Genomic DNA, 21,075 nt, shown 5'->3' with positions numbered 1-21,075 from the left:
GCTCTTTTACTGGTAGCTTGGTCTACACTCTTAAAGACTTATTCCCTTTCCATTTTTTTGATTACTGAACCAGATTTTTAATGAACAAACTCTAAGAATATCCATTAACCTGCAGTCAAAAAATGTCCCTGAAAATAAACATAGGATCTTTGCTATTTAGCACAAAGAAAAGAGTATCAGGTTTACAAACTGCATTTACAACACTCACATTAGTAAAAAATCAAATTTCTTTTTTTTCCCGTTGCCGTCACCACAAGTGATCTGAAAGGACACGAAACATACTGCCAGATTTCCCAGGACATGGGGAACCCCACCTGTGAGCTGGTGGTACCTACAGATTCCTATGTGTAAGCCTTACAGCCCTGGGAGCACACTTATGTGCCATGTCACAGGAATGCCAGAAAAAAAGATACAGGTTTAAAAAAAAACAGAGAGGATGAACCCCAGGAATTTTAATCAAACTCCTGCACACTAACAATGTCTGATGAATTACCTGGCTGAAGAAATGCAGTTATGGAGGGAAGTGGACAATGACCAAAACTGCCATTAGCTCCAACAAGTAATTTCGAGAGATCCAGTTTTATTCCTCTTAATTGATGATGTCGCCTTCAATTAAACAGAATAAACACATGATCCAGGATGTGGGTCCAGGAGAGGAACGCTGCAAAATGGGAACTTGTGCCTATGGAAACACATGGAGGTGTGAACAGTGACTCGGGGACAGCTGGGGTGCAGTGAAGGCTCCGCAGGACAGACCCAACAGTTTAAGGGTGTTTTTAAACACTGACCAAACTCCTCTCTGTTCATGCAAGAGGCCCCTCCCATGCCCCTCCTGCTACGTTTCAGCACTGAGCCAGTGCTCTGCCATTGCTGCAACAGCTGCCAGACAACAGCAACATCAATAAACCTGTTCAGAAGAACATTCTGATATCTAAAACTCAACTGGCTGCTTTTTAAGAGAAAATGACTTTTTGAAAATGCAGGTGACTGTATTTTATCCTTTCCACTAACCAGGAAGACCTAAATACCTCCACCCCCAGAGTACACAATGAGCAAGTCCCAGTTAAAGAGCTCATTACACTGCTGCATACCTATTGCTGGTTGGATGTAAAATGAAGTTAAACCAATGAAGCAAAAATAATCCATTTAATGCTTATGCTCTGTGATGCATTTCGATGGGGTTTCTATTGTTGTTGCTAGAGTGCTTCTGTTCATTCTTATGCTTTAGTGGTTCAACTGCAATTTATCAGCCTGGAGTGGAAAATACCTGGCACCTACTTAAAATGCATGGAACTAGCAATAAAATTAACCTTGTGGCAATTGTTTTCCCACATGTTTGATAGACCAATGTCAGCTCATCTGTTAGAAGGAAATAAAAAAGTCAAGCCTAAATGTACAAAAAATTATGATGGAAGCCTTAAATAAAGCAAGGGTAATGCAAGTTTATTGAGTCAAAAATCAATCAATCAATGACCGAGTGGATTAGGAGCACCTCATAAGCCCCAAAGAAATAATTTGCCCAAACACTGAGATTTAACGGTAGAGGACCAAATTCCAACACTTTTAGGAAGTAAGTAATGAAAAATCAATTTGAAAGGAAAAACAGATCAAGAACCCTGGATTCTGACATGCCGACACATTTATTGCTGAATACCATTTCTTGGCTGACCCGAAAACTTCGGAAGGTGTTTATTTACTTTCAACACCTTCCAGAGATCAATATTTTTAATTTGGATCCGAGTTATTATTTTTCACATCACAGCATCGGAGAGTGGAGTAAAGTGGCTCATATTTTAGTGCTAAAAAGATCGATATGACAGTTTCACCTTCACTGCAGCCCCCCGCAGCCGCACGGGTGCACATCATCACGTCCCGCAGGGGGGTGCAGTGCCGCGGCACGGGGAGCAGGTCATCACCCAGCCCCAGCTCCAGACAGCCCATGATTTACCTGGTCATGAAGGGCCTGGTGCCCTTAGAAAACCAATCTTGCTTCTCCCACTTTATCAGGCCTGTCTCTTACCCGGTGTACGGGAAGGGGGAGGGGGCAGGATGAGAGAGAAGGGAAAGAGAGGGAGGGCAGAAGCAGAGCTGAAGACAATCAGTTTCACAAAGCGGATTACGTCCCTCATCGTAAACGCATCCATTCGTTTTTACCTTCCGTGAACCAGGGCACATCTGTAATCGATAATTAATTTTCCATAAATTTCAAAATATTGTTCTGGTGGCTGGAAGAAGTGGAGCGCACAGGGGAAGCAGGAGGGAGGATCCCTGTGGCACGAGGGGCTGCTCGTGGGCTCTGGTGGCTCCATTGATCGGCGCTGCAGGGCTGGGGAGAGCCACAGAGCCAGTAGGTGCTGCCCACATCTCCTGCCCTGCTCCAGGAGCCACAGCCACCCCTAAGCACGCGGCCTGGGTCTGCCTGCCCTCCACTGGGACACAGCGGCTGCAGAGGCACCTTTCACACACAGACTCAGGGCTCCAAACCTCCCTTCCACAACAGCATCACCCTTCCAGGCTAGGAGACTAAGATGCTGCACGAACACCAACACAGCGCTTCAGAAAAAGGACGGGTGTTTCTAAATACTGAGAAGAGCACTAACTGCAGGTTTTACTGTACACAGGTCAGTGACATGGAGGCCAGGGATGGGATGTGTGTGGCATGAGAACAGGCCTGTGGGACTTGTGGCTGGCAGAGCTTGGAAGACTCAAGCTTACCTGTAACTGCGGCAGGCTGACTATGCTGTGTGGACAAAGTACCCTCCATGACCACAGAACCACAACTCAAACCCAAGCACTAATTGGACACCCCACGTGATTTTGTAACAAAATGGTGATGTCCAGCCCTGAGAAGTCATTGGTGATACAATAACATAGCTGTTACTTGTTATTTAGCGCAGTAATCAGTTCCTTATAAGCACAGCTCATTTGAAACCAGGTGGATACCAAAATGGAAAAAGCATCTACCAGTGAGAAGCATTTATGAGGAAATCTCACACTTTCTTCTTAGTGTATCTTAGAAAACAAGCAGCAGAGACAAGGAAGAAATGTGTCTCTGCACGATGGGCTGCTCCAAGGAACACATTCTTTTCTCAGCATAATTAATAACTCACACTCTTTAAAAAATTGCCTTCATGAAGTCCTGTGCTTGGAAGAGTGATAAATGACAGTCATCCTCCTGGGGTGTGTTCCAGAATACTAACTGAAAAGTAAATGCAGGACTATTTCTCCAAATTATGTATCCGAGGTAAAGGTCATATTAAAGGAGCAGCTTTATGTAATGACATTAACTGAAAGCCAGCAGCTTCTGGCTTACTGACAGCAGCACTGCAAAGTCAGGGTAAGGAGACTTCCTCGGACTCACAGGGACATGCACAGCACCAAGCACACCGTTCCTGATATGCCTCTTCTGTATGGAGAGGGTCTGATACCCACTTCTAAATTCCAGTCAATAAGTCCTTCTAGATTCAAGGAGTGGAGAACTGCAGTGACTGACAAATAACCCGAACATGTGGACGGTCACCTGTGTTTTTGTGACACTGTTTAGAAGGAACAGTCCTTGGATTTCATTGCAAAGCATCCAATTTCCCAATTAAATCTTGCAACTCAGTAAGAATTCTTGGTTTGCTGATCTCTGTCAGTCAGAAACCAAGGCGATCTAAGCTGACAAATGACATTTTTTACGTTTATGTTAGTAGTAGGAGATCAGAAAACAAACACTAAAACCTGGCTGACACTAGCCCTAGGATCCTGGTGTTCCCAGGGGCTATTTGGAAGCCTCACAGGGAACAAGTCTATGAGCTGGTTTCTCTCACCTGGGAGAAAGGCTGAGAATGGAGGATATGTCCAAGGCCCCTGGAAAAATATCCATCACTGGATGTGCTTTGATACAGACACATACCTTGGATAATGCTCCCCAGACTTGTCCACTCTACCATCCTTGCTAAGGAACACATCCTTCCCACTCAGCCAGTACAGACACACAGCATTTTACTGGCCTGTTAATATCCACTGTATCTCTGGAGATGACTTACAAACTCTATGCAAGTGGTATTTTGTTGGCTTATGTTTGTAAGTTAAAGGCACAAAAATGAAGCAGAGCTGTGGTACACTGGAAATCCTAAGAAACAACTGCCAAGTAACTGCCCCATTTCACAGCCTAGTTTAGGATTGGTTCATCTAAGTTTTTTAAGTTTGTATTTTCCAAGTGTTCTAATTTTTTTAGCTCAGATTTTTCTCACTCTTTCAGGACCACTGGAGATACTTTTTTTTGTCCATCAAAACATCATTTCCATGTACAGAAGAATAACCCTTGTCTACATGGAGAAATTACCAGTCAATATAAATTTATAGCAAAGAAGCTGTTTTGCACATCCACAGAAAACAGCAGCTTCCAGATTATATTTTCATCCCTTCCTTCCCCATTTACCTCTGGTGTCTCTGGCCCACAGGCAAGTGCTCTCCCACTGCTGCCCAAAAGCTAAATAGAGGTACCACCAGAAAGGAGTCCTTGCTCCTGCCTAGAGGGTGAATCTGGAGAGAGGACACACCCAACGAGTGAAGGTCCAGTGTGTGTGCAGCAGATAAGCTCTGGTTCAGCCTAAGCACTTCAATGCAGAATTTTGCACTCTCTTTGTTTCACAGGAAAATGAGTCAGTACAGAAACACTCCATCTTTTTTGGAGACCTTTTCAGGAATGCAAGGCATATAAGACTGCAGCCTTCCAAGCCTAGGTTTAGTAAGCCATTACTGTAATTAGCTGAGAGAGACAAAAATTCTTGCAAAACGAGCTAGAGGATTTGTGTTTTGTTGTGAGTTTTTGGTATTTGTGTGTGTGTGTTTTGGTTTCATTGGGTTTTTTAGATTAAAGTTATTATTTACTTTGTCTTCTTCTACCCCCACAGTGTACATGCATTTAATGATCATTAGGACTTTGTTCCCAACATTCTCACACATTACCCACCCATGCAGACTTCCCTTCCTTACATGATTCCTTACTCCATGGTCCAAACCCCCCAAACTGCTCTACTGTAAGTGGTCAAACCATCAACTACGAATTTTAATATGAGGGCCACAGGAATTCTGGCCCAGTTTCTGGGCAGCCCTATTTCCCACAATTTCCATGACCATGAGCTGTACCTACAGGCAAATGCTGTCCCAGCCTGCTTCCAGGGACATGGACTGGCTCATCCCTGGCACATCTGCTGACTTCCAAAGACATTAAAGATCAGCTCTAACACGGCACGAGATGGATTGCCACCTTCCATGGTATTTATATTATTTGGTGTTCCCACTTGGACAGGCTGATTCCCCTTCCTGTTCCAAATAAAATTGCTCCTTTACTGACCTTGTTATTTAGACGAAACGGAATCCACTTTCCAGATGCCAATTCCTGTTTATAGCACAATTTTTCCTATGCTTATTACAAAGCAGGTGTAAGAGAAACCTTCTAGTCTGAGGAAAAATAACACGGATGTCTCAAAACCTTGGTACAGCAACAACTTGCAGCAAAGAAAAACATGTCTCCTTGTGAGAGATGGGAGCCTTTTCCAAATGTTAGGATGAGTGCTTCTCCACCAAACCTAAGAGATGAAAGACGCACAACCTGAACAGTCCGACTGGAAGGACGCCGAGCCCACCGGTGGCACAGGCACAGCCAAACCCCACGGGCAAACCTGCCCTCCCCACCAGCCAAGGGCACTTGGCCCCATCACCCCTGCCAAGGAGGGACCCCTGCACAGGACACACCAGCTGGGAAGGCTTTGTGGGTAACCCAGGAGTAATGCCCATCACTCCCAGAACCAATGTTCACAGTGACTTTACTTCATTCAGAAATCAGATTTTATGTTTTTCTCCAACAACAACTTTTTTTTGCCTGGAAAAGATGGAATAGAATGGAACCAATCCCAAACTCCTTTACACTTTTGGTATGCACAGCTAAAAGAAGGGAACAGATAACAACCCTTCCCAACTAAAACTCCACCTCTGGAGACCTGGTATTTATCCTTTTTATTAAAAAAAAAGTATGATCAGTTGCTTTTGTTTTGCTACATTTATTTATGTTAATAAATTACTGCCAATATGGCAATCTGTGTTCAGTGTAAAGGCCAGAACTGAGACAAAGCTACTCCTGTACAGTGAGCCACTCAGTAAAAAGAAATATTTGGAACTGTTTGGACAGAGGCAGCAGTGTCTCAGCCAGAATTCATGAGCAAAAATCACTAAATTTGTCAAAATGACTAAACCCCACATTTCTACCTTTTCCTCTTTTGTTTCACACACTTTGCATGTCAGACAAATTATCAGGAAAATACTCCTTGTTTGACATTTCATTGCTTAATGCTTTATGGTGCAGTAAAACAAGACAACTGCTGAAATTATAGGAAAATAAATTTGTAATTTCTTCCTCATTTAGCCATTTTTGAAGCTTGTGTATAGGAAAGTCATTAATGTTATGTCCTCCTATCGACGTTCCAAGCCTTTCAAGGGATAACTAATGTTTTTTCTATACTCTTCCATGTGGCCAGTTAAATTAGACACATTATTTCTGTGCAGTTAGGGAACACTGATCAATAGATACTTGGAAAGCCCTCTAAAACGAAGTGGAAATACTTCCTCAGTGTCAGAGGGTTCTGGTTTGGGTCTGTATGCTGCAAACATTGCTAAATGTAACAGAGCAGTGAGAGTGTGTCTGAGGTATTTCAACACTCACGTCCAAACCTCTGAGCACTCTTGCTCCTGAAGGCACGACACGCTATCTGCTAGGCCTTTGTCACCAGCTTCTGTCCCTGGGAATGGCTCCACTGCCGAAACCCAGCGGCCTCTACCAGCACAGCCTGCAGGCTTCACCTCAGCTCAGCACCACCCCAGAGCTGTGCAGAACCGTACCACCTTTCCCTTGGATGTCCAGTGTCCTTCACAGCAACAGCCATACTCTGAGATATCATCAGGTGACATAACACATCTCCATCTTTTGCTCCCGTTAGTTTTTATTTCATTCTGAAACAAGAGCTGCATTCTCAGCCTTTCTGCACTGTATGGTGGGTGAGCAGTGCAGTGAAACCCAACTGCCATAGGTTGTCCATAGTCAGGGTGTGAACAGTCTCATGGATTGCTTTCTCTTTGGCTACAAATGCTGCATTATAACATTATTTCAAACACTAATAAACCCATTAATTTCTGTCAGTAACCATACATCTGATTTTTCTACAGTCACACTGATCTTATTTAAGTATTAATTTAGTGCCTCAGACAAACACATTAGCAAGTGCCTTAAGCAGCATTTCATAATTTCTCAAGCAATTATTTTCATATTTTCCAATCTCACATCTTTTCTTAAAAGCCAGAGCTGTTCCACATCAAACATTTTGTCACACAAACCAAATTCCACAGATACATTACCTGAAAAGAGCTGCTAATAACATGAAGGCTCTGTATAACTGGCCCTGCCCTTCACCTTACCACACACAAATGCAAACAGGATTTCTGACTGCTCCATACCTTAGCCTTTTTTTTCTGTAAAAAGACAAAACTTGGGAACTAGGTGCCCAAATTTCTAAAGAGGACCCCCATGTGGCGCTTCAAAAATTTAAAGTATTTCCTGTATTATTTGTGTCAGATCCTCAATTACTTGAGCAGATAACACTGTTTTCCATTACCATTCCTTCTGTTCTATTAAATACACCACATTCTCCTGAGCACTTACCAAGCCTTTAGTGAAAATGCTCCTGAAGCCGCAGCCCTTGTCAGTAGCCTGGTCAGTGGGGAGCAGTGGGCAGCGAGGGGCTGGGGACAAGGGCAGGGCTGCTGAGCACTGCCCCGCAGCCCAAGTGGAAGGCGGGGAGGATCCCCCTGTGCTAGAAGGGAAGGGTCAGGTGCGAGTGGATACACTCCACAACACTTCAGTATCCAACACGTGCTCCCCAGTGCACCAAACGCAGCAGAGTGCTGGGGGAAGAGACTGCTCAGGGATGAGCTGCTGACCACGGACACCAAGCAGCCCTCTGCTCTTCTTTCCGCTCCTGGGAAGCTCCCTTGCCCCTGGCCCAGCCTAGTCCGGCCCGGAGATGTTCACAGTGAACACGCAGGTGGGGAATCACAGCTCCTGTGCCCACAGCGCCCGCTGAGGAGCCAGGCCCGCACTGAGCCCCGGGCTCGCACTGAGCACCGGGCCCGCACTGAGCCAGGCCCGCACTGAGCCCCGGGCCCACACTGAGCCCCAGGCTCGCACTGAGCCCCGGGCCCGCACTGAGCCGGGCCCGCACTGAGCCGGGCCCGCACTGAGCCCCGGGCCCGCACTGAGCCCCGGGTCCGCACTGAGCCCCGGGTCCGCACTGAGCCCCGGGCCCGCATTGAGCCCGGCCCGCACTGAGCCCCGGGCCCACACTGAGCCCCGGGCTCGCACTGAGCACCGGGTCCGCACTGAGCCAGGCCCGCACAGAGCCCCGGGCCCGCACTGAGCCCCGGGCCCGCACTGAGCCCCGGGCCCGCACTGAGCCCCGGGTCCACACTGAGCCCCGGGTCCGCACTGAGCCAGGCCCGCACTGAGCCCCGGGTCCACACTGAGCCAGGCCTGCACTGAGCCCCGGGTCCGCACTGAGCCCCGGGTCCGCACTGAGCCAGGCCCGCACTGAGCCCCGGGTCCGCACTGAGCCCCGGGTCCGCACTGAGCCCGGGCCGCACTGAGCCCCGGGCTCGCACTGAGCACCGGGTCGCACTGAGCCAGGCCGCACTGAGCCCGGGCCCGCACTGAGCCCCGGGCCCGCACTGAGCCCCGGGCCCGCACTGAGCCCCGGGTCCACACTGAGCCCCGGTCCGCACTGAGCCAGGCCCGCACTGAGCCCCGGGTCCGCACTGAGCCCCGGGTCCGCACTGAGCCAGGCCCGCACTGAGCCCCGGGTCCGCACTGAGCCCCGGGCCCGCACTGAGCCCCGGGCCGCACTCAGCACGGGGCCCGCACTGAGCACCGGGCCCGCACTGAGCCCGGCTCGCCCTGAGCCCGCCCGCACTCAGCACCGGGCCCGCACTGAGCACCGGGCTCGCGACTGGGCACCGGGCCTGCACTGAGCCCCGGGCTCGCACTCGAGCCCCGGGCCGCGCACTGAGCCCCCGGGCCCGCACTGGGCACCGGGCTCGCATTGGGCACCAGGCCGGCGCTGAGCACCGGGCCCACACTGAGCCCGGCTCGCACTGAGCACCGGGCCCACACTGAGCCCGGCTCGCACTGAGCCTGGCTCGCACTGAGCCCGGCCCGCACTGAGCACCGGGCTCGCACTGAGCCCCGGGCCCGCACTGAGCCCCGGGCCCGCACTGAGCCCCGGGCCCGCACTGGGCACCGGGCTCGCACTGGGCACCGGGCCCGCACTGGGCACCGGGCCCGCACTGAGCCCGGCTTCGCACTGAGCACCGGGCTCGCACTGGGCACCGGGCTCGCACTGAGCCCGGCTCGCACTGAGCCCCGGGCCTGCACTGGGCACCGGGCTCGCACTGAGCCCCGGGCCCGCACTGGGCACCGGGCTCGCACTGGGCACCGGGCCCGCACTGGGCACCGGGCCCGCACTGAGCACCGGGCCCGCACTGAGCACCGGGTCCGCACTGAGCCCCGGGTCCGCACTGAGCCAGGCCCGCACTGAGCACCGGGCCGGCGCTGAGCACCGGGCCCACACTGAGCCCGGCTCGCACTGGGCACCGGGCTCGCACTGGGCACCGGGCCCGCCCTGGGCACCGGGCCCGCACTGAGCCCGGCTCGCACTGAGCACCGGGCTCGCACTGGGCACCGGGCTCGCACTGAGCCCGGCTCGCACTGAGCACCGGGCTCGCACTGGGCACCGGACCCGCACTGAGCCCGGCTCGCACTGAGCACCGGGCCGGCGCTGAGCCGGGCCGCTGAGCACCTGGCCCGCACTGAGCCCAGCTCGCACTGAGCACCGGGCCGGCGCTGAGCCGGGCCGCTGAGCCCCTGGCTCGCACTGAGCCCAGCTCGCACTGAGCGTGTCTCTGGGCTGGTGCTGCTCCACTGCACCCAGCGCCACACAGCAGGGTCCTGCGGACAGGCAGAGACACACAGGGCACAGCAGTGTCAGCCCCTGCACTGGGGAGGGGATGGATGCCACAAAGCCGTGAGCCTTGTGCCTGTACCAAGACAGCCTTTAACCCTGCAAAGCCTGCTCCCAGCTCCCCTGCCGTGAAAATTTCCTTCCTTTTACCTCCAGAAGATTTGCTGTGTTCTTGGACTGCAAAGAAACTGTATTAAAATAACAGGCGAGAAAACAAAACTTTTATTCCATTCACAGTAAGTCAGAATCTCTACTAGTCATGCTTTGGCTCAATATTCTTTACTGTTTCAATAGAACAAATTTATCAAACTGAATTATTCTTCAAGAGACGTATTTTGTTAAGTTCTATGTTCTTCAAGTACTATGTACTATAACAAAAGGGAAAAAGCTAAGTAAAAATGGAGAACTTTCATGCAAAAAGCAGGCAACAAGTCTTGAGCTGCCACGGACTCCAAGCCAAAGCTTTGGAAATATGTAAGCAGTATCACTGGCCTGTCAAAAGCAGAGTTGTCAAACAAATGGCAGATGATTGAGAAGATTTACCGTTTGAGGTATGTGTTGAGCCAACCAATAACTCTTTCCATAAATCTTTGGTCAAATTACTTTAAGAACATGCAGTAATTAAATATGCAGCAAGGCAGAAGCAAACAAAAATGCCAGCTGCTCGTGCACTGAAACGAGAGCAGGTGGCCACAGCAGCCCGCAGTAGTGCCACAGGTGACCCACTGAGGAACGGCCCCGGCACTCAGCGCTTTCTGCTGCTCCTACCGCAACACACAGCAAACAAAACAAGCAGAACAAAACCACAAACACTGTCTGTCCCGAAACATCCCCGGTGCCGTCCTGCCCGCAGCACCCTGCCGGCCGGTGGGCTCCCCTCCAGCCGCGGCAGGGCTGGCCGGGGACAGGGCCCGCCGGAGCGGGGACAGGGCCAGCGGGAGCGGGGACAGGGCCCGCCGGAGCGGGGACAGGGCCCGCCGGAGCGGGGACAGGGCCCGCCGGAGCGGGGACAGCGCCGCCGGGCGGGGACAGGCCCGCCGGAGCGGGGACAGCGGCCGCCGGAGCGGGGACAGGGCCCGCCGGAGCGGGGACAGCGGCCGCCGGAGCGGGGACAGCGGCCCGACGGAGCGGGGACAGCGGCCCGCGCGGAGCGGGACAGGGCCCCAGCGGGAGCGGGGACAGCGGCCGCCGAGCGGGGACAGCGGCCCGCCGGAGCGGGGACAGCGGCCAGCGGGAGCGGGGACAGCGGCCGCCGGAGCGGGGACAGCGGCCCGCCGGAGCGGGGACAGCGGCCGCCTCGCTGCCCTCAGCCGCTCTCCGGCAGCCGCTCCTCCTCGGCCGGGCGCTCCCAACCCAGGCCCGCACAGCTCCCCCAGACCCGCTGCGGGGACGCGGCGGCGGGGACACCAGGCTCAGGGCTGCCCGTGGGCGGCGAGCGCCGGCCAAGGACCGCCAGCCACATCAGGCTCTGCCGGAAAGGAGAGCTAGGCTTTGCTTTAGCCTCACCTCTGCAGCAGCCATTAGAAGAGTCTCTTTTTTTAACCTTTGAAAGTTTAAAATAGTTGATTTCTTCTTGTGTACAGAGACTATAGTCTACAATTTAATTTTAAGTATTGCAGTTGTTTTTTAGATAGATGTACTCCTACAAAAACAGGTTGTAATTATTCTTTACAAATAATTTTTTCCCCTAACCATGTAGCCTGTTATACAACTGCAGGATGAATATAAAATCCACAGCCACAGAAAATTCAATTATATATAGGAATTCCATAGCTGATACAAAACAGTAAAACAATTTTGTGGATAAAGAAGCTGCTTTATCACCAATTTCCTCAGCACCAGCACATCTGTAAGCAACAGAGATGCACACATGGCTGTATTACTGGGCTACTGATCTGTGAAATCCCTCACTGTTTGTAATTATTCCTCCTCTCACAATTATATAAAAGTGTCAGAAAACAGGTGGAAGATGAGCCATGCCCTCCCAACAAGAACTCTGTTGATGGGTTAAGAGATATATTTCAAAAATGCAGGGGAAAAAAGACAACTTAAAACCAGAGGAAGATTCTTGCTTGCGGCAACACCTTTCAAATTCCATTTCCCACCCAGAAGAGACTGGAAGATACTACCTGACAGACAACTTAGTTCCCTAAGAAATTAAGTGGGAATTTTCATTTCAGGTGGTTGTAAGTAAATGTCCATGTCACGGAATGACAATACTTCTACAACCATTCTTCTAGGATTTTGTCAGAAGCTGTTGGATTAACTTTGACAATCACCAGCTTTCTTCACCAACTCATTTTTGTTAAATTACAAGACAGAAGCTAATGAAGAGGTCAAACTTTGTGACGCACATATCAAGAAGCTCCCAACCGTGTATTTCACTAAAACTCCCGAAAAACCAGAAGGCTGTAAAAGGAAAGGATTCTGAGTTACAATGAAAACGATGAACACGATGAGGATGGACACAGCGAGGTAAGAACTGCTGGAACATGTGCAGAACCAGCCTCCACCAAATGCAGTACCAGCCCTGATCCCTGGCAGGCACTGCCACCATGAGGCTCCATCCTGCTTTGCATTTTCCCTACAGACAGTTAAAATTCTCGTTTTTCCATCTCCATTTTTCTACCACACACACCTTGCTAGAAGCACTTCTGTGCATGCAAGCACATGGCTGGAGATCTGCTCCTGGCATTTTAGGCCCTTTATAAGGAATACTAACGTGTTTTTCAAATGGTTTTATTCCTTTTATTCTGCCTAGTAAGTGGAGCTAGGAAAAAGTAAAGATCACACAAGTATCCAAGTAGCCAGCATTCACACAGAACCAGTGCTCTGCTGCCAGCTCTTGCCCAAGACAGCCTGCACCTGGGCACCCTCTCACTGCCTCTAGCCTTACACGTGCTTCCATGTGCTTAAATACCAACTAAAAAATACCAAAGACTGGCAGAGTAAGACTTGTTTAAAAATATTTATACTAACCTATCACTTAAGGAAAACAAAACAACAGTGAGACAGAGGGGAGCATTTGCTCAGGAGTGATGTGGGAGACTGATGATGACAGAACACTTGCAGGTTTCTCATATGTACCTCTTAGAAAGAAGTCTGGACTCTTCTCCATCCCAGAAGATTGTTCTGTGGATGAACCTCATAGGAGTTAATTTGAGAAGAGGGTCTGAATGACACTCGTGGCTCCTGTGGCATCACCTGCACTTACAGAATAGCCCAGTCTCCAACCCTCCCTCCAGAGATCATCACATCTTGCCAAGCAGTGCTGCTGCCACCCACTCAGACAAATTCCTACTTCTCTGGGTTGGCATAATTTTTACAGATACAGTATAAAAATAAACACTGGTATAAAAATTATCTTTCTATGGAAAGGAGAGGGAGGAAGAAAGGATAAGATGGAAACAGGCTCATGTGAGTAGTAAAAGAAAATTCACTTCAAGACTCCAGTAATTGAGAAGCAAGAAAACACAGTCTAAAGTCTCCTGTTCAGCAGTGGGCTACAGTGACAAATCTGGGACTGTGATCGACATCCCAGCAGCAGCAGAACCCCATCTCCAGCCTCCCCAGGGCCAGAGCGTGGCCCCTGAAAGACACCCTCTGTGTGTGTCCCCAGTGTGCCCTCCCATCCCGGTGGCAGTGTGTCCCCAGTGTGCCCTCCCATCCCGGTGGCAGTGTGTCCCCAGCGTGTCCCCAGTGTGCCCTCCCATCCCGGTGGCAGTGTGTCCCCAGTGTGCCCTCCCATCCCGGTGGCAGTGTGTCCCCAGTGTGCCCTCCCATCCCGGTGGCAGTGTGTCCCCAGCGTGTCCCCAGTGTGCCCTCCCATCCCGGTGGCAGTGTGTCCCCAGTGTGCCCTCCCATCCCGGTGGCAGTGTGTCCCCAGCGTGTCCCCAGCCGCAGTGCGGGGCTCCGGGGGCTCCTGCAGGGTGTCCAGCGCCTGCAGCTGGGCACTGCAGCCTGGAGCTCCAGCTCCATCTCCTGGGGAAATCCTGCCTTTGTGCCGAGCCTCAACATTCCTGTAACACTGCTAATGAAGAAGTGGGTTGAGAACTCATCACCATGTGAATTCCCTCAATATTCAATTCAATTACAGCTCTCTTCCTAAATCATCTTTTTTACTTAACCAAACTCTAAATTGACAGAGCTAATAAGCTCAGGAGAATCAGTGTACACCATCCATTTCTGGGAACAGGACAATATTTTCTAAGATGCATTAATAACTACGACAGGATTTATGTGTGAAATAAATTAATTTCAATTTCCTTTTTCAATTAATGGCCAATTATTTGAACTCAGCTCAACCAAAAATATTACTCAAGTATCATTAATCTAACAAAAATTAACTTTACTGTTCTCTCAGTAACGAGCAAATATAATTTGAAGGTACAATAACACACTTGAATAACATGTTGCCCATCTGTATTCTCAGGACCACTGCTCCCCACTGGAGCCCCCCGTCATGCTGGCTCAGGTTATTGCTCTTAAGGATAGTGACTGGAGCAAAGGTCTGCCCTGGATGCTGCTGCAGGCTACCAGTGCATTACCTACCCTGGAGTAAGAGCCATTTTACATTAAAAAAAATACTGGTACAGAGTGTGTGAACTAAAAACAATCCGGGGGAAAAAAAGAAAGCACAACCTTTTCCTGCACACCCTAGCAATGCCTGGGCTTGCTTTATCCTCAGTGTTCCCACAGTCTGGTGCCAGCCACTCCCAGCGAGGAGCACCGGGTGCTGTGTGGCCTGGGGCCACCACTGAGCCCGTCCTGCCCCACGGGTGCAGGGACACAGCTTAGACAGGGGCACCACCAAGCACCAGTGCACATGGCAGGGGCAGCCAGGCAGCCAGAGGGACAATCAGCTCCCCACCTGCCCCAGGATCCGTGCCCATGGAGAGGGGTGCGACGGCAGGACACCACATGGGCGTTGGCTGACTGCTGCCTCTGCCGCCTCCAGCACCCCAAACCGCTCTGCCTCAGTAATGGAAGTGCAGGGAAAGAAAGCTTGTCAGGAAAATGCCTGTTACCACTGTATTCTTCATTGATAACTTACTTTGTCCACCAGGAGGTTACTGCAGGGATGTTTCATTTCAACCATTATCTCACAAACATGGCGAGCTGTGCAAGTACAGCAACCTCTCTCCCTTCAATCCATTGGTATTAATAAAATTCTGCTTGCAGCTTGACACTCCAGTGTTGTTTAAACACATCACTCTAATGTCAGAAACACTGGTTTGGAAAGGATGGGTTTTGTTTTTTTAATTTGAATGAAACCTTGCTATACAATGAACTAATTGCAGTGCACTGTGCTGTTACCAGGAGGAGGAGGCTGGAACTTCAGCACATCACGTAGAGCCCAGTGGCTATTTGTTCTATTTGTTCATTGCAAGGTCACCTGTCGGCCTGGCCAGGCACAAAGACAATGGAAGACTGTTGATTTTTTTAAAATAAACTTATACTGGGAAGTAGAGCAATTACCCCACTGTGCAGATGCTTCTGCCCATCAGCTAAGGGCTGTGCCAACCACACAGCTCTCAAAATGCCCCCTGAACACTCCAGGCAGGAGCTAGTGGTCAGCTCACCCTTGGAGGTCTGGTTTGCCTGGTGTACTCCAGCAAACATTCCCTCCCAACCTACAGAAACCACATGTTCAACACAGCAAGAGGGCTCTAAGATACACAGGAGTTTCCTCTGCCTTCTCTGAACAATGAAAAGGAAGCCAAGGATTTGCTAAGCAATGCAAGACCTTAACTGAGTACTCCAGAAATCAATAAATACACGGCACAAAACAAAACTAGACTTGATCTCATTACAATAAAAATGTCACTGATTATACTGATGTGTTTTCATATAAAAATAATTATGGATTTGATGAAAACATCAATATATTTCTGACTGATATTTACCTTTAGTACATTTTCTTATTCCAGAAAAAAACACCTTATTTACCATTAACTTGGGTTATTCAAGAAGTATTGACATGCAAAAGTTCAACACACCCAACTATTTTTGAGTAATTCTTCGCATAGAAAAATGACAAGATTTGTAATTTACCCCTTACATGAAATATACCAAGTACAATAAAATTAACAGAGAATGTAAATAATGGGATGTTTGGTAAAACCAATGGAACTGCAAAGACCTGTTTTGCTACAAGTGTAGTCCATTCAGTATAGTCACAAATAAAAAATGCAATGTACTGAATTTTTCAGCTTCTCAGATTTTTACCTATTTCAGTCTTCTTATATTTGTATTTTCATTAATTGTACATTCTTCAACAGCAATCAAGATCTACCCCCTATATAACACTTTATACAACAAAAGAAACCATGCTTTCCAACAGGGATTTACAGGAGGCTGTGTTTCACAAAGATCTGCCAAGTTATTTGAGTTCTGAAATTTAGCACATGAGCCAGTTTATCCACCCTTGACTGCTATTGGTATTTCCAGTCAGAGCTGAAGGAGCAGCACAGCTGCCAGTTTAGTTAATCTGAAATTTCTGGGAAGCCACTGTCAGCCCTGCAGAGGTTGTCACCCACCATCCTCATCCATAACTGCTGGAAGCCCTGAGCTCCAGCACTGCCCCCTTCCCAGCGCTGACAGGCATCAGCTCTAATGCAGCCGCTCTCTGCCAAGAGATTCATCTTCAGATCATTTTATCATTTTTAAATCTGAGAGAGCTGTGCCTCTCCCAAGTGTGACACGAACCACTTCATCCCCGTGCACCCTGTGACAGCCCTGCTGGCCCCGAGCCCTGGCCCTAAGGAACGCCTTGGGCCAGGAGTCACTGCCCCAAGCTGCACTCCCAGCCTGACCCTGCGGGCTGACCCCTTCCCTGGGACAGGACCTGCTGCCCCAGCACCTTCCCCAGCCTTGCACTCGCTACTCTGGGGCTTATTCTGGGCATGTGTTTAATAAGTTTTCAGTGCGAGAAAATCCCACACAGTCTCACCCTACCATCATTCCTAGCAGAACAAACACAATCCACTGAACCACAGCCCTCTCCCTCATCACAGCACCTACCCCACTCCCCAGACCTAAAACCAGCTGCTCGTACACCAGATTTGGTATATGTGACCATAAATGACAAATGCTGGTATTAAGATTTATGTCTGGGATGATGCAAAATGATCCATTTTGATCCTTCATACAATGTGGATTATTAGTGGCTCCACTAGAGACACCTCATTATTACACTGGTTTCTTATTTCTCATATGGAATTTGCACCTGTGCTGCTGCGAGCTGCAGACAGAGGCTGCTGACAGTGTTGTCTCAGACCTTGCTGCCAGTCCTGTCACAGCCAAGCTGAGTAACTGTGGGCAGCAAAATCTGGTTTAGTTCTGCAGGAGCCAAGCCAAGGAAAGCCTTACAGAGGAAGTGATGCCAAAACTGGTAAAAAAGGGGATGTGAGAGCAGCAGGGATAAAGATTGGCCAAACTGTAACTACTTGGGCTTTTCCCTTTCTAAAGCAAATAGCATTATACAGCAATATATGATAAACATTTCTATTTCAGAGAGGTAAGAATATAAGGCCAAAACTACCATCTGCTGCCAAGTCTGTGCCTTAGAAGGGATGGAAAAAAGCCCACAGAAGTTACAGAACTTTGCAATCAAATAGAACTAACAAGAAACACGGAGACACGTGACATCGTACAAGGCAAACCACACTGGAGATAAGAACAAAACTTTACCCTAAATGGACACACCACATGTGAAACCCCTGCTCGCACAGTCACACATACACACACACTGAGCACAGGACCTGGAGATCTGACAGTTCAAATCAAGTGTGAAAAACCATTTCTGTGAATCTTTGATTCCTGACACCAGTGCCAGGATCTGTGAATGCAGACTGGGAGCATTCAGTGCCAAAAAACAGACTCTAACAAGCCAGAAGGTTAAGGAGCTCAACGTGAAAGTGCATCCTCTCTCCTTCCTAGGTTTTTGGTCTTTGGTTCCAAGCCACTACTACTACAGTCTAACAATGAAGGTATAAAACACTCCTCTAGCACACAGCATTTCCTGCCAGTGATAGTAACACAAAACATCATTGAATAATTGCTCTTCCTTTGGGTTCTGCCTTTTCCACACTAAGCAGATTCAGCTCTAAAAAGTTCTTAAAGTTACAAACAGCCTATCACGTGGAGTACACATCAAACACTTCTGTAAACCCATTTTTTATCTTTACAGTCACCACTTCAATAGAGGGTAATTTAACCAAACAGTAAGAACATGTTTTTGGTTACACAATTTCCATGGAAAACAACATTGGTACTAGCTGTCTCTAGCTGTCTTTTTTTTCTTCTCCCCTTTATTGAATCAATATGCTGACAGAACTTTTTTTTCCCCCGGCAGGCCCAGCTTAAGTAAATGAAGGATTAGGAAAAAAAATGCAAAGTAATATTTATGAAAAGAAAAGGAGAAATACAAAGGTGGCTGGGGAATACTGCAAGAAACACAGTGCCCTGAAAATAATGCTGGTATGTGAAACAAGAAAGCACATTAGCTCTTGAACTGGGGACACTGCAAAATAGAGAATTCTTCACAGAGACACAAACAGCACATGCTCTGACTGGGATTCCTTTCAACCTCTCTAAGAGCCTTTTTATCCACCATAGGAATGCCATCAAATCCAATCCACGTACCTCATGCTAAATAAAATAATTTCAATACTATGTGGTATGTGACTATTCTTAAACACAAAAAAAGTTGTATTTTGTTATGGATTGCATTAGTCTTCTATGCTATTTTCCAGATTAAGATCACAGATAATTATCCCTTTTTCCTGTATCACAGAAAAGTCTTGGCTGGAAAGGAGCTCTGGAGCTCACCTGGCTGAAGGCAGATCAGGTAAATGCAGAGCCCCTTGCAGCTCCCCTGCCCATACCAGGAGATCTGTGCTGCAGGAGCCCCACAGGGTCTCCACCAGTGTGTGGGATCATCTGGATGTAGCTCACACCTGTGACTCCAAAACATGCAGCTCTGTCCTACTGCTTTTACCTGCCAGCACTTTCTGAATATCTGCAGAGTACGGTTTCAACATTAGTGACCCATTAATGGATTGTCCCTCTAAGTCTCAGTAAAGCTGACAGTCTTGTTTTTATATTCTCCAATGAGCAAGAGAAAAAATCCTGCTGATTCCTCTCCTCCAGTTTCATCTTAGCTGGGCTTCTAGCCAGAGGTATTAAAAAAAATGAAGAAATAAAAACCTTTCCAGGTTCTTATTCCCTGAGCTTATAAACCTCCAAGCTGGGGTTTGCGTGTGTGCTGGGCACCTGTTTTTTTTATTGTCTGAAGGGTCCCAGGTGCTGTCTTTGGCTGCTGGGCAGCACCAGGTCTCCAGCCAGGCTCCTCTGAGCCACCACTGCCCCGAGCAGCATCCTGGGGGAGAAGGAAGCTTCTGCCCTGAAAGAAGGGAGATGTCCAAAGGGTTGTTTTCTCCTGTACAACCTAGCAGTGATCACTTGGACACACAGCAGACGTGTTGGCACAATGCACAGCCCTGGCAACAAGCACAGAAGCCTTTCTGCTCTGCAGGAAAGGCAGCCCCGCACACATCACTTCATATGCACCTGAACACCACTCGTGTGCTAATGCCAGCTTGTGCTCTGGCTGCTGCCACCATGCCTCAGGCCAGGGAGGCTGTGAGCCAGCTCTGGAGATCCCTACACAAGCCCTGAACCCTTGCCAAGCTCGTCACCAGCTCATCACACCCAGTGCTGGCGCCACCTCACACTGCCAGACACTGACAGGCTCTGAAATGGAAGGTGATTCTGAGCCACCAAAGTTAGTGCAGGAGGAAAAAAGACCTCAGACAACCCTTTTGAACAAAAGACACTGCACACTGATATTCTGCTCATTTCACATGGATGTACCTCTGTGAAATCAGCAGGTACACACACCATGGAATAAACACTCTTAGTAGTAAAACACGGTGGTAGTAAAAACATAATCATCATCAGGATGGAAACAGCTCACAGTCCCACATTGGTCAAAAATCCCAAACAGAAGAAATTCACCTTTGGTTAAACTACACTCATGAAATAAAGAAACTTACCGTGAAATGTTCCTGTGATTTATAGTTCTCATCCAGGTAAACTCGAGCTCTGTTGTAGTCTTTCATTGCATCGCTTGATAACAGTTCTCTGAAAGAGAAAGAAAAGACTGAACATGTAAAGGGAGATACAAATGTACTGCCTTGCCTCAGCACTGCTCTGTGCTGTGACATCCCCAGCATCACCCAAAGCAACCCAGGGCCTGCCTCGTCCTCTGGGGGGAATTTCAGGGACACAGCTGTCCCCAACACCTGCCCGCACGCTCCAGATCTGCCCTCATCAGCTGCACCTTCAGTGCGGATCGTGAGCTTCCCAGTGCCATTTGGACACGACTGGGAAGGCGCGGGTCTGTGGGGCCGACAACCCTCGGGGAATTTGGGGATTTGTGCAGCCGGTGCCGCAGCCCGAGCGCGACCCCGAGCGCGACCCCGAGCGCGCAGCTCCCGCCGCCGCCAGCAGAGGGCGCGCGCCCGCCTTCCCTCCCAGCCCGATCGATTAAACCGGGATAAATTAAACCGGCATAAATAATCCCGGCACGTTCCACCGCTGACTGACCGCTCCTGCCCTTGTCCCCGGCTCGGGGGGCCAGGCTATAGCCCCTGCCACTTACTTCACGAACTTGTCCACATGAGACATTGAAGCTTCATAGTTTTTCCCTCCGAATTCTTGACAGTGTAAAGCCATGAAATGGGGCTTGTGTGCATGGACAACCTGGAACAGAGAGAAAAGCGAGTTTTAACGCTCAGCACGGCTGTGTCACAGCTCAGCACACAGCAAGAACGACACGGACCTGGGTGCTCAGGGAGGACTGGCAGCTGCTACCTGAGAGGTCATTGGCACAGCAAGCAGCAAGGGGAACATCATCTGCTATCCACATAAAAGATGCATCATACACAACTATGATCTCAAATATTCTTAACTAATATTTCCTTTTTTAAACTATGATTTAGTTCCTGGGCTGTATATA

The 21,075-nt window shown here is 49.1% G+C and overlaps 1 protein-coding gene across 2 annotated transcripts in view; it reads right to left on the bottom strand.

The window, feature by feature from the left end:
- Positions 1-21,075, bottom strand: part of INPP5A (inositol polyphosphate-5-phosphatase A) — a 184,530-nt gene that overhangs the window by 110,107 nt on the left and 53,348 nt on the right. For both annotated transcript variants that reach the window (XM_030951774.1, XM_030951773.1), the window contains exons 3-4: positions 20,719-20,819; positions 20,111-20,198 (exon numbers count right to left, since the gene is read on the bottom strand). In XM_030951774.1, the coding sequence (XP_030807634.1) occupies positions 20,111-20,198; positions 20,719-20,819 (189 nt within the window). The remainder of the gene's footprint in view (positions 1-20,110; positions 20,199-20,718; positions 20,820-21,075) is intronic.

Source organism: Camarhynchus parvulus, chromosome 6, assembly GCF_901933205.1.
Source record: "Camarhynchus parvulus chromosome 6, STF_HiC, whole genome shotgun sequence".
Lineage (NCBI taxonomy): Eukaryota > Metazoa > Chordata > Aves > Passeriformes > Thraupidae > Camarhynchus > Camarhynchus parvulus.
The sequence above is the reverse complement of the archived record's forward strand: the minus strand, read 5'-3'. Positions and strand labels throughout refer to the sequence as shown.